This window comes from Trichechus manatus, unplaced genomic scaffold, assembly GCF_000243295.1.
Source record: "Trichechus manatus latirostris isolate Lorelei unplaced genomic scaffold, TriManLat1.0 scaffold00003, whole genome shotgun sequence".
Lineage (NCBI taxonomy): Eukaryota > Metazoa > Chordata > Mammalia > Sirenia > Trichechidae > Trichechus > Trichechus manatus.
In genome coordinates, this window is record NW_004443939.1 from 13,582,834 (window position 1) to 13,596,716 (window position 13,883).

A 13,883-nucleotide genomic window follows, 5' to 3' on the forward strand; every position below is an offset into this window, starting at 1 on the left:
AAGCACAGATAAAAATATGACAAACAATTGCATACTAAAACATACAGTAAAAATAGTATCCAGGAGTCATTCTCTATAGGCTTCCTCCCAGAAAAGAAGTTGCTTCCTGCAGTGCCCCACTGAAACTGGCTTCTGCCAAGTGGCTAAAGCATAATTCCATTCAATGCAAGACTTAGACTCCCAGCAACCAATCCTCATCATGCCAGGAGAGGAGCTGGTGCTTCCTCAACCACGAATGCTAACGCGGTGATAAATCCTGTCTCTAGCTAGCTACATCATAAAGTTATAAATGGAAGGCTTGGAGCCCAGCCCCCTGCTTATATATTACCCCTAATCATGAACAATGAACTGGTAGGATAGGGCTGGAGCCAACATTCTGCCATGTCATATTACGATAGTATTTTGGTTCTTGATCACATCAAGGAGGGGCCAGAGTTTCAGAAATTATGTCACTTAAAAGCTCCACAGCCCAAGGATCAAAGTTCTTCTCCTGACAGACTACCACGTACTTCCACAGAGGGTGATGGACAATGTGGAGGGGAAGGTAGTGGTCACGGTCGATGATCTGTTACTGATCCTGACTCTGTGGGTTTTCTCCAATGAACCTTGCTCCAGCAAAACAGGTGTGTGTGCCATCTGATACTTTGCCTTTGTTTGTAAAACACATATCCACCCCAAATCTAAAAATGTCATTTTTGCCTTGAATATTTTTTAGTAAAAGAAATAAAACCTTACTGAATTTCCCTTTGTACCCCTTCCTCCATCCTGTTATTCCCTCATCCCTCACTTCCCAGAGGCAGCCTTTATCATAAATTTGTTATACATCTTTTCTATATAATGAAAGCTTAAGTTTTCTAAAATTGTGATTTACCCTTGGTTAAAATTGATGGAGAAATTATAAATCATAATGTTACTTGGTAAGCTATCTTGGTAAGAAATACTGTTTTGACATTAGTTACTTTGAGACTTCAAATTATAATTATGATTATAATTCTTCTCGGAAAAGCTAAGGAGGAGAAAGTGTATCCATTAAGCTTGTTTTTGGCTGTAAGGAACATAAAACCTGATTAATAGTTTTCTGTTTAATCTCCCAAAAATATAACACTTAACCTTTAAAATATAATGACCAAAAAGTGTGTAAAGCATATCTGTATTTGGAAAATGTACAGAATACATTTGTTAAAAGAAATTGAATTTTTCTCACCATCCTTGAAATAATTCTCACACACACACACATTTGCCAAAAAATTTCAGACTCTCTGAGCTTAGCTTTCTCGTTGCAGAGTATACTGCTTATAATAAATGATATCCATAAAAAACCAAACCAAACCCATTGCCGTCCAGTAGATTCTGACTCATAGTGACCATATAGGACAGAGTAGAACTTCCCCATAGGGTTTCCAAGGAGCATCTGGTGGATTCGAACTGCCAACCTTTTGGTTAGCAGCTGTAGCTCTTAATCACCAGGGTTTCTAAATGATATCTATAGTAGATTTAAATCCAAACACAAAATAAAACATTTTTCTTCTACATTCCAGTATATATATTTTATACTTTTACTAACTATATATGTGTCCACTAAACTGTATGTGTCCACTAAGGACACTATTTTGATATTTAGATTTTTTGTGTTTAAATAATGTTTTATAATATGAATAACAATGTTTATTACATAAATTGTAGCATATTGTACTTACCTTCCTGCAATTTGCTTTTTTTCACTCAACACTGTGATTTTTAGATTTATTCAAAAGTTTCCATATTGACACATTAAAATATATCATTTAAACTTCTGCATTGTAGTCACTGATGTGAATATGCCATATTTTATTCATCTAATCATCTACTGATGATCATTTAGGTTGTTCCCAATTTATAAATATACAAATAAAGCAACTACAAATATTCTTTTCTCACTGGTATGCCTTTTGGACCACTACTAATGAGTTACGCAAAGCCCTGGGGAAAATATAGAATCCAACTGGATATCATTTTTTAACATCGCTAAGTGTTGTCGCCCTACCAGAGAGGAAGACTATGGAATAATTTAGAATTTAATGACATAATAAATAAGTGAGTTAAAGTCAATCAAGTGATACAGCAACAAGGGCAAGGTTGCAAACTTCCATGAAAAGACCTAAGATTTAGGTAATATGTAACTAAAATTTAGGAGACCTGGGCTAGGAGACTACTCCATTTGGAGGGCATTGACAAATTAATTGAAAAACAGGGCTCAACCTGGAAGCTAAGGCAGTTAGAAAAATGCCCCTAAATGCCTGCAGTTGTAGATCTCATTCTCTGGCTGAAATTTCAGGTCAATATTTATCTCATTCATTTGTTTCTTTATTAGGAAAATATATGTTTACTCTAAAAAGAATAAGCATGTGTACAGACGATGCAGCAAATTAAACCAATAATTATTTGTTTTATGTTGAGGAATTCGTACATATTTGCCATCTGAAACATTCATTATATATAAAATAATTTGCCTATTAGAATGTCTAACAAATATCATTGTGATTCTAATTTAATTACATAGTTGGGCAATTGATTTCGACTTCTGAATATAGGTTGAAATCTTACAAATTTACAAACAGTATTAGAACTTCCATGTGGGAGACCCGGGTGCAATTCCCAGCCAATGCACCTCAAGCACAGCCACCACTTGTCTGTCAGTGGAGCTTGCATGTTGCCGTGATGCTGAACACATTCAGTGACATTATTATTCTCATTTTACACATAAAGAAAATGAGGTTCAAAGAAAATAAGCAACTTGCCTGAAATACTATGCCTAGTAAGTAACAACTCTTGAGACTTAAGTTTTTTCCATTGTATCACACTTAAGATATTTAATAAGTGTAAACCCTTTGCATACCACAAAACTGCAACTGACTAGACTCATAAAATGGCATAAAAACTTAACTTTTGAGTCTTACCCGTCCAGATTCTATGGCAGTGGGCATATTCCTCAGTTCATATACAGAGACCTGTCCATCACTGTCTCCCACCAGGAGGCAATCTGTTTGTTTGGCGAAGAGAACAGTTGTGAACTTGATTCCAGGGTTAGCAACATTCACAATCAGAGGGTCCAAACTGTAATGAAATATTTTATTTGTAAATTCAGATGTTACTAATATGTTGTTATTAATAAATAGAGTAAGAAAAGTTTCCCCCGCATGTCTGTCAGTCTGTGGTACTGGGGGGCTTGAGTGTTTCTGTGATGCTAGAAGCTATGTCACCAGTATTCAGAAACCAGCAGGGTCACCCATGGCAGTCAAGTTTCAGCTGAGCTTCCAGACTAAGTATTAAGACACACTAGGAAGAAGGACCCGGCAGTCTACTTCTGAAAAGAATTAGCCAGTGAAAACCTTCTGAATAACAGCGGAACATTGTCTGATATAGTGTCAGAAGATGAGCCCCCCAGGTTGGAAGGTTCTCAAAAGATAACTGGGGAAGAGCTGCCTCCTCAAAGTAGAGTCAACCTTAATGATTTGGATGGAGTCAAGCTTTCGGGACCTTCATTTTCTGATGTGGCATGACTCAAAATGACAAGAAACAGCTGCAAACATTCATTAATAATTAGAACATGGAATGTACAAAGCATGAATCTAGGAAAATTGGAAATCATCAAAAAATGAAATGGAATGCATAAACATCAATATCCTAGGCATTAGTGAGCTGAAATGGACTGGTTTCAGCCATTCTGAATTGGACAGTCATATGGTCTACTATGCCAGGAATGACAACTTGAAGAGGAATGGCATTGCACTCATCATCAAAAAGAACATTTCAAGATCTATCCTGAAGTACAACGCTGTCAGTGATAGGATAACATCCATACACCTACAAGGAAAACCAGTTAATATGACTATTATTCAAATTTATGCACCAACCACTAAGGCCAAAGATGAAGAAACTGAAGATTTTTACCAGCTTCTGCAGTCTGAAAGTGATCAAACATGCAATCAGGATGCATTGATAATTACTGGTGATTGGAATGCAAAAGTTGGAAACAAGGAAGGATCAGTAGTTGGAAAATATGGCCTTGGTGATAGAAATGATGCTGGAGATTCCACGATAGAATTTTGCAAGACCAATGACTTCTTTATTGCAAATACCTTTCTTCACCAATGTAAATGGCAACTACACGCATGGACCTCGCCAGATGGAATACACAGGAATCAAATGGACTACATCTGTGGAAACAGACAATGGAAAAGCTCAATAAAATCAGTCAGAACAAGGGCAGGGGCCAACTGCAGAACAGACCAGCAATTGCTCATATGCAAGTTCAAGTTGAAACTGAAGAAAATTAGAACAAGTCCACGAGAGCCAAAGTATGACCTTGAGTATATCCCATCTGAATTTTGAGATCATCTCAAGAATAGATTTGATGCACTGAACACTAGTGACCGAAGGCCAGACAAGTTGTGGAATGACATTAAGGACATCATACATGAAGAAAGCAAGAGGTCATTAAAAAGACAGGAAAAAAAGAAAAGACCAAAATGGATGCCAGAAGAGACTCTGAAACTTGCTCTTGAATGTCGAGTACCTAAAGCAAAAGGAAGAAATGATGAAGTAAAAGAGCTGAACAGATTTCAATAGGTGGATTGAGAAGACAAAGTAAAATATTATAATGACACTTGCAAAGAGCTGGAGATAGCAAACCAAAAGGGAAGAACATGCTCGGCATTTCTCAAGCTGAAAAACCTGAAGAAAAAAATTCAAGCCTCGAGTTGCAATAGTGAATGATTCTATGGGGAAAATATTAAACGACACAGTAAGCATCAAAAGAAGATGGAAGGAATACACAGTCATTATACCAAAAAGAATTGATCAACATTCAACCATTTCAGGGGGTAGCATATGATCAGGAACCAATGGTACTGAAGGAAGAAGTCCAAGCTGCACTATAGTCATTGGTGAAAAACAAGGCTCCAGGAATTCATGGAATATCAATTGAGATGTTTCCAGCAGTGCTGGAAGTGTTCACTCGTCTATGCCAAGAAGTTTGGAAGACAGCTACCTGGTCAACCGACTGAAAGAGATCCATATTTATGCCTATTCCAAAGAAAGGTGATCCAATCAAATGCGGAAATTATTGAACAGTATCATTAATATCATACACAAGTAAAATTTTGCTGAAGATCATTCAAAAGCAGCTGCAGCAGTATATCAACAGGGAACTGTCAGAAATTCAGGCCAGATTCAGAAGACGACGTGGAACCAGGGATATCATTGCTGATGTCAGATGGATCCTGGCTGAATGCAGAGAATAGCAGAAAGATGTTTACCTGTGTTTTATTGACAGTGCAAACGCATTTGACTGTGTGGATCATAACAAATTATGGATAACATCTTGAAGAATGGGAATTCCAGAACACTTAATTGTGCTCATGGGGAACCTGTACATAGATCAAGAGGCAGTTGTTTCACCAGAACAAGGGGATACTGGGTGGTTTAAAGTCAGGAAAGGTGCCCATCTGGGTTGTATCCTTTCACCATACCTATTTAATCTGTATGCTGAGCAAATAATCCCAAGAAGCTGGACTATATGAAGAAGAACAGGACATCAGGATTGGAGGAAGACTCATTAACAACCTGCGATATGCAGATGACACAACCTTGCTTGCTGAAAGCAAAGAGGACTTGAAGCACTCACTGATGAAGATCAAAGACCACAGCCTTTATTTACTTTGGATTACACCTCAGCATAAAGAAAACAAAAATCCTCACAACTGGACCAATAAGCAACATCACAATAAACTGAGGAAAGACTGAAGTTGTCAAGGATTTCAGTTTACTTGGATCTGAAATCAACACCCATGGAAGCAGCAGTCAGGAAATTAAAAGACACATTGCACTGGGCAAATCTGCTGCAAAAGACCTCTTTAAAGTGTTGAAAAGCAAAGACGTCACCTTGAAGACTAAGGTGCGCCTGACCCAAGCCATGGAATTTTCAATTGCATCATATGCATGCAAAAGTTGGACAGTGAGTAAGGAAGACCGAAGAAGAATTGATGCCTTTGAATTGTGGTGTTGGCAAAGAATATTGAACATACCGTGGACTGCCAAAAGAACAAACAAATCTATCTTGGAGGAAGTACCACCAGAATGCTCCTTAGAAGCAAGAATGGCGAGACTACATCTTACATTCTTTGGACGTGTTGTCAGGAGGGATCACTCCCTGGAGAAGGACATCATGCTTGGTAAACCACTACAGGGTCAGCGAAAAAGAGGAAGACCCTCAACGAGATGCAGTGGCTGCAACAATGGGCTCAAGCATAGCAACGATTGTGAGCATGGCGCAGGACTGAGCAGTGTTTCATTCTGTGGTGCATAGGGTTGCTGTGAGTCGGAACCGATTCGACAGCACCTAACAATAACAAGAAAAGTTGGAGATATTTTTTGTGATTTCATATAACAAAACCAAAAGCCTCTTTAAGTGTTTCTAAACTCAATATAACTGCTTTTCACTCTCCATTCAATCAAGTCTTTCATTTGTTCAATGAACTAATTTCAACTAGTTAGATGTAAGGAATTGACAAATAAGATTTGAATTTTCTTAAGTTTAAACTCCTTAACAGAAGAGGGTTTTGACCCAAATGAACCTGTGAAACATTATGAACACTTTGAACGGAAACTTTTTCTACCCTTGGTCATCCAAAGCAATCCACCTCAAAAAATAACAGAAGTAAGCAACTTTGTATACTTTTTCTGAAGAGTGTTACCCTGGGAACTATAGTTTCACCAGAAAAATTAAACTCAGAATAATTTAAGTAGCTACTTTAATCATTAGTCATCTCATACTCAAAACCAATAGTTCTGTGATGTATTCCTGGATTTTTGATTCATACTATTTTATAGAACAAATTATGACAAATTTTAAGTTGCTAATTATTAACTTCTAGGAAAAATTTTACTGTTAAGAATAAACTTATTAAATTTTACATCATTTATATTAAACAAGAATGTATCTCCCAGTTCCTTCTGCTAATAATAATATAAAAAGTTATGATATTTTCCAGCTGAAGAAGTAGGATCATTGAACACTTTATTCTAGCATTGTAGAAATTTGTATATTAAGAAGGATACTGGATCTAGATAATACTCCAAAAACTTTGATGTAATACCTTCAAATTTAAATTAAGTGCATGCCTCTATGAATATTTTTGAAGCAATGTGAGAGAATAAGTAAATATTGTTAAAAAAATTATTATTTTATCCCCTTTCTTTATCCTATTATACAGACTCTCTGGTTACCAATGATTAGATGCTTGTCTGAATTCCTCTGTAAACCAGTCAATGAATAAGAATTCAAGGTAATTGTGACTTCCCTATATCGGCAGTTCGGATCCACCAGCTGCTCCTTGGAAACCCTATGGGGCAGTTCTACTCTGTCCTGTAGGGTTGCTATTAGAATTGACTCAATGGCAATGGGTTTTTTGTTTTCTTTTTGTTTTTTTTATATCAGCCTATAAAAATCTGAGGAGATGAGTAAGGCAACTTATTTTCATTCAGATATTTTTATGAACACATATGGCATAAGTAATTAACATTAATATAGCATCCTGGTATATATCTTTATTCCTAAAGAGTCCTCATACTTGTTTGAAGTTACTACAGTACTCTCTAACCAATGTCAAAACTATCAAATATCATTTAGTTTAAACTGCTTTTATTAGATATATCCTCAAGAAAAATATCAACACTTACGTGCTAATATGAAGGTCCCAAACCTCCACCCTGGTCTCATTGGCAGCTGCAAATATATAGGATGATTTTGGAGACCAGACAACATCATAAACAACATAAGTAGTTGGATACAATGTCAAAAATGGCTTGATATTGTCCTGTTGCCATATAATAACACCCCAATCTGCAGAACAACTTAAGAATACATCATGACAAAATGGATTCCATGCTATTTTATACACTGGACCCTAGAATTAGAAAAATAAAATACATAGGTAAATAATATTTAACATCTTATACTTGAAACTTAAATATGCTAACTTTCATAGAAAATTTATGCACCATCCATTATTGTGTGGGTATTATTTCAGCTGAGAGCAAGGTTATAAATTTAATCTTCCCTAAATTATTCCATACAGCAACATAAAAATAGAGTTACTATAATACTCACTAAATAGTAATATATATTATTCCTAATTACTTTAAAATGATAGCAATGAGTGCTAAGAAAACAAACAGAAATGAGGGAGAAAATGAAGAAAACACAGATGGAACAATCATAAAAATGTAGAGGACAGGCACATACTAGAAACAATTTTATGTTTGGCTCAGCATGTTATCATAATTAAAGTTTTTTAAAAACAAATAAAAATTATGATTTACATAAGATTCAAGAAAAAAATCAAAGATATCTAGAAGCCAAATAAAATACCTCACACATTATTGGTGATTTCGATGCAAGAAAGCACTTGAGTTGGTATTTTTAACTATCATGTTGCAAATTTATTGGATGTAAAAGTACTATGAATGATGATACTATATTTTTGTAGAAACATTACAAGATAAATTAATTTTTATGTATCTACTATAATTAAACTAACCTTATGTCCTCGGTAAGTATCTAGGTATTGTTCATTATACGAACAAGAACATTTGTGAATATGACCTTCTTCAGTGCCAGCCAAATAGATATTTGTGTCCTACAACACAAAAATCAAAATGTATTGGCCTGTAATAATAAGTGTGCTAAATAGAAGATTAGGTAATTCAGAACCTACTAAAATTCATTTAAGAACCAAACCTAAAATACTGTCTTGAAGATGTTGGTAGCCATCCAGAAGGCTCTAACTCATGATGACCTTAAGTATAACAGAAAGAAACATTGCCTGGTCCTGTGCCAGCCTCACAATCTTTGGTAAGTTTGAACCCATGAAGATAGTTGTCTTTTTTCTATCATAATTTATAATAATTAAACTACCTGAAGGCCTACTGTTCAAAGAGAATATAGATTTGTCCTTTGTTGGAGTAGAGTAGTACTTAACATCCTATCTAGAAAGGGCATGGAGAAGTTTAGCTTAAGATGAGAAAGAGATTCTCTAACATTTATAACTGCCTGACAATGGAGCTAGCAGTCTAGGGAAATAATAAGTGCTCTTTCATTAGAGCTAGTCAAAGAGAAAGTGGATAACTTAACAATAACTGGGTAGGTCTGTAATGCTGAAGAAATGATTACTGGTAGGGGTGAGAGGTTGGACTTAGGTGGTCTCTCAGACATCTTTAACTGTAAATTTATATACTAAATAGGAATTTAAAATGCATTTTCTATCTTAGGCCATAGTCAAAAAGTCTGAAAGTCAGTGTTCTCTTTCCTCGCTACATAGAGTATGGTCACTGTTACACGTTGTTGTTGTTTGCCGTCAAGTCAATTCTGACTCATAGTGGCCCCGTGTGACAGAGTAAAACTTCCCCATAAGGTTTTCTTGGCTATAATCTTTATGGAGGGAGATCGACAGGTCTTTCTCCCACAGAGTCGCTGGTGGGTTCGAACTGCCAACCTTTTGGTTAGCAGCTGAGCGTTTAAATGTTTGTGCTACCAGGGCTCTTTATGTATTGATCCTAAGTTATTTCTTCATAGTTGGCTGAGGCCTGTTAGCCTAAAAAGAGTGCCAAAGTCAAATTTTTACACATCCAATTGTTTTAAAAATAGCTCAGTTAAGCAAATTTTTAGCGATTTAGAGCCTGCCTGCTTTGTATACCCGGTAAAACTATGCCTAACACCTGCTAGTCAAAGATAAGATAAACTCCAAGCCGCTGTAGCCCTTCAGAGCTCTCTGACCCAGAGACTCCCCACCTTGCAGCTGTGGGACATTGCCTAGACATGTAAGCCCCCCTCTGCTTCATCCCTTCGCCTAGGAGATCCCTTGCCCTTATCCCCTTCTGGTGACTTTTTGTATCACTTGCCTTTGGAGAATCTCTTGTTGCAAGGGACTGCCCCTTGCATGCAAAATTTCAAGCTGCCATGGCCCCAATAAACAGCTTGTTGTGCAACACTGCCATCTCATGTTTATATCTTTTTTCTTGATCTGCCCCATATTCCCTTGAACTCACATCAGACCAACAGCATGAGCATCTCCTGGAAGCATTTTGGAATTACAGAATTTCAGGTTCTACCCCAGACCTACTGAACCAGAATTTCATTTGAACAAGATCCCTGTAATGGATTGAATTGTGTCCCCCAAAAATATGTCAACTTGGCTAGGCCTTGATGCCCAGTATTGTGTGATTGTCCACCATTTTGTCTCTGATGTGATTTTCCTATGTGCTTTATATCCTACCTCTATGATGTTAATGAGGAAGGATTAGAGGCAGTTATGTTAATAAGGCAGGACTCAATCTACAAGATTAGGTTGTATCTTGAGTCAATCTCTTTGCGATATAAAAGAGAGAAGTGAACAGAGAGACAAGAGGACCTCATACCACCAAAAAACAAGAGCCAGGAGAATTGCACCAAATCTGGTGTGGGGATGGCAGAATTCCCTTGTGAGGCCTGCTAGGTAAAGCCTTTGTAATTGCGTATGGTCATGCCTAAAATATCACACATAGCTTTTTGGCCAGGAGCAAGACTTCTCAGGATAATGCATCATGACAAAGGAGGGTTTATTCAAAGGAATAAACATTCAAAAATAATGAATGTAATTCAGCCTATTAACAAATTTAAAATGAAAAACTATATGATCATTTCAATAGATGCAGAAAAAGCATTTGACAAAATTCTGATAAAAATTTTCATTAGTCTAGGAATGTAAAGGAACTTCCTCAACATGATTAATAGCATCTTAAAAAAATACATAAATAAATAAAACCTTCAGGGGACATCATACTTAATGGTAAAAGATTGGATGCTTTCCCCTAATATCAGAAAAAAGACAGAGTTGTCCATTTTCACCACTTCTTTTCACCATTCACTGGATGTTCTAGCTTGTGCAATCAGGCCAGAAAAAGAAATAAAAGACAACCAGATTAGAAAAGAAGAATTAAAACCATCTTTATTTACAGATGACATAATTATCTTGAATTCCTTATGCCAAAGATCTTTCCAGGACACCAGACCAGGGTTTCTCAACCCTAAACTATTGACATTTTGGGCCAGATAATTCTTTTTTAGGAGGGGGAGGGTGATTCTCTTGTGTATTATAGGACGTTTAACAGCATACCAGGCCTCTGCCCACTAGATTACAATGCACTCCTCCACTCCCCAGCTGAGGCAACCAACAGTATCTCCAGACACTGCCAAATATCCCCTGGGAATAGGGGGAGATTCCCCTTTCCCATGGCCCCCATTCCAACCCATGTTGAGATCCATTTTCCTAGAGTCAAGATGAAAGGCAGATTATAGGAGTTTGAGAATGAAGGCAATTAGAAGATGGCTGCAGTAGTACAAGTAAAAAATAATAGAGGCCTGAACTACATTAGTAGTAGTAGACTTGGATTGGAAAGGATGGGATAATAAGACATATCGTTTGGATGATAGAGTGGAACAGAGAAGGAACTTGGATTTTGGTTTACCTAATTAGGTAGACTCAACAGCAACGGTTTGGTTTCTTATTGGTTTTTAATTAGGTAGATGGTGGTAGTACTTAAGAGATGATCACACTACATATTACAGAAAACATACAAGATATATTTTCTTAGAAGTCTGTCACAGTGACTGATTTTTCTGATGCCAAACCCCTTAATATAAAAATAATTAGAAAAAGTAGAACTTCTTTAACTGTGCTCTGTTTTGATTCTGGCCTTGACAAACATGAATTTAAGTGGTCTTCCTGATCTCCAAAATCCTAAGAGTCACCACTTGCATTAAAATGTAGGGGATTTCTATAGTGGATTTGGTTCTGTAGGTATGATAGAAGAGCAGAGCGTCCAAGAGGGGCAAGGAGGGACACTCAAGTTAAGCATACAGTTGTAAAGAGAATCATTCCATAGTTCCTCAAAAACATATACCTTTTCCTATCTGGAAAAGTAGATAAAGAAAACAGTATAGTCAAGTGAAATGTGCCTTCATACCTTGGGTTGACAGCTAGGTCTATGTTTATTTTTTTTACTTACAAGGAACAGTATTAACATGTTAACTTTTTTTTTTCTTGTTTTATAGCTTAATACATTTCAATTGTTGGACGTTGTTATATGCAATAGAAAAATAATGGATTTAAATAATGTACCTTGGGATGAAAAGCGAAACACAATCCAGGAGCCTGTCGAGATATCAAAGCTTCACCTTTCTTTTCCATTTCCCCTCCTTTTTTGTTGGAGCTAGTAGTAGTTCGCCTCAATTTCATCAAATCTTTATTTAAAGAAAAAGAAATGTATAATATTATATACCACATGAAGAAGTACCACAAACATCATGTGTGTCCTTTGTGTGTAATTATATTATCATTTCTACCAGTTTTGCATGTGATTAGGCTAAAATCAGGACATACCATTCGACTGTGTGGATCATAACAAATTATGGATAACACTGTGAAGAATGGAAATTCTAGAACACTTAATTGTGCTCATGTGGAAACTGGACATAGACCAAGAGGTGGTCGTTCAAACAGAACAAGGGAATACTGAGTAGTTTAAAATCAGGAAAGGTGTCCACCACATAAAAAGAACAAAAGAAGACAATCACATGATCAACTCAATCAATGCAGAAAAGGCATGTGATAAACTCCAACACTGATTCCTGATAAAAACTCTCAATAAGATAGGAATAGAAGGGAAATTCCTCAACATCTATACAAAACCAACAGCCATCATCATCCTCAATGTAGAGAGGCTGAAAGCATTCCCCCTGAGAAAGGGAACAAGACAAAGATGCCCTTTATCACCACTCCTATTTAACATTGTGCTGGAAGTCCTAGCTAGACCAATAAGGTGGGAAAAAGAATAAAGGGCATCAAAATTGAAAAGGAAGAAGTAAAACAATCCCTATTTGCAGATGATATGATCCTATACATAGAGAACCCCAAAGATTCCACAAGAAAACTGCTGGAATTAATAGAAAGATTCAGCAGAGTGCATCATATAAGATGGACATACAAAAATCAGTTGGATTCCTATACACCAACAAAGAGAACTTGGAAAAGGAAATCCAGAAAACAATACCATTTATAATAGCCCTTAAAAAGATAAAATACTTAGGAATAAATCCAACAAGGGACATAAAAGACCTATACAAAGAAAACTTAAACCAAAAAAGACCTACACAAATAGAAAAACATACCATGCTAACAGATATGAAGACTCAACATTGTGAAAATGTCAATCCTACTCAAAGCAATCTACAGATATAATGCAATCCTGATCCATACACCAACAACATTCTTTACCGAGATGGAAAAATTAATCACCAAATTTACATGAAAAGGAAAGAGGCCCCAGATAAGCAAAGCATTACTGAAGAAAAAGAATAAAGTAGCAGGCCTTACACTACCTGATCTCAGAACCATGGTAGTCAAAACAGCCTGGTACTAGTACAACGACAGACACATAGACCAAAACAACAGAATTGAGAACCCGATGTAAATCCATCCACCTATGGTCAGCGGATCTTTGATGAAGGACCAAAGTCCAGTATATGGGGAGAAGAGAGTCTTTTTAACAAATGATGCTGGCAAAACTGGATGTCCATCTGCAAAAAAAAAAAAAAAGAAACAGGACCCATACCTCACACCATACCCAAAAACTAACTCAAAATTATCAAAGACCTAAACATAAAACCTAAAATGATAAAGATCATGGAAGAAAAATTAGGGACAACGCTTGTTGTTGTTAGGTGCCGTCGAGTCGGTTCTGACTCATAGCGACCCTATGTACGAGAGAACAAAAAACTGCCCAGCCATGTACCATGCCCACAATAG

At 36.6% G+C, this 13,883-nt stretch overlaps 1 protein-coding gene across 1 annotated transcript in view; it reads right to left on the reverse strand.

Annotated features, from left to right (window-relative positions):
- The window catches only part of DNAI4 (dynein axonemal intermediate chain 4), a 118,523-nt gene that overhangs the window by 1,381 nt on the left and 103,259 nt on the right, over positions 1-13,883 (reverse strand). Inside the window, exons 13-16 of the mRNA XM_023730385.1 lie at positions 12,198-12,319; positions 8,580-8,678; positions 7,720-7,946; positions 2,937-3,093 (exon numbers count right to left, since the gene is read on the reverse strand). Coding sequence (XP_023586153.1) covers positions 2,937-3,093; positions 7,720-7,946; positions 8,580-8,678; positions 12,198-12,319 — 605 coding nt within the window. The remainder of the gene's footprint in view (positions 1-2,936; positions 3,094-7,719; positions 7,947-8,579; positions 8,679-12,197; positions 12,320-13,883) is intronic.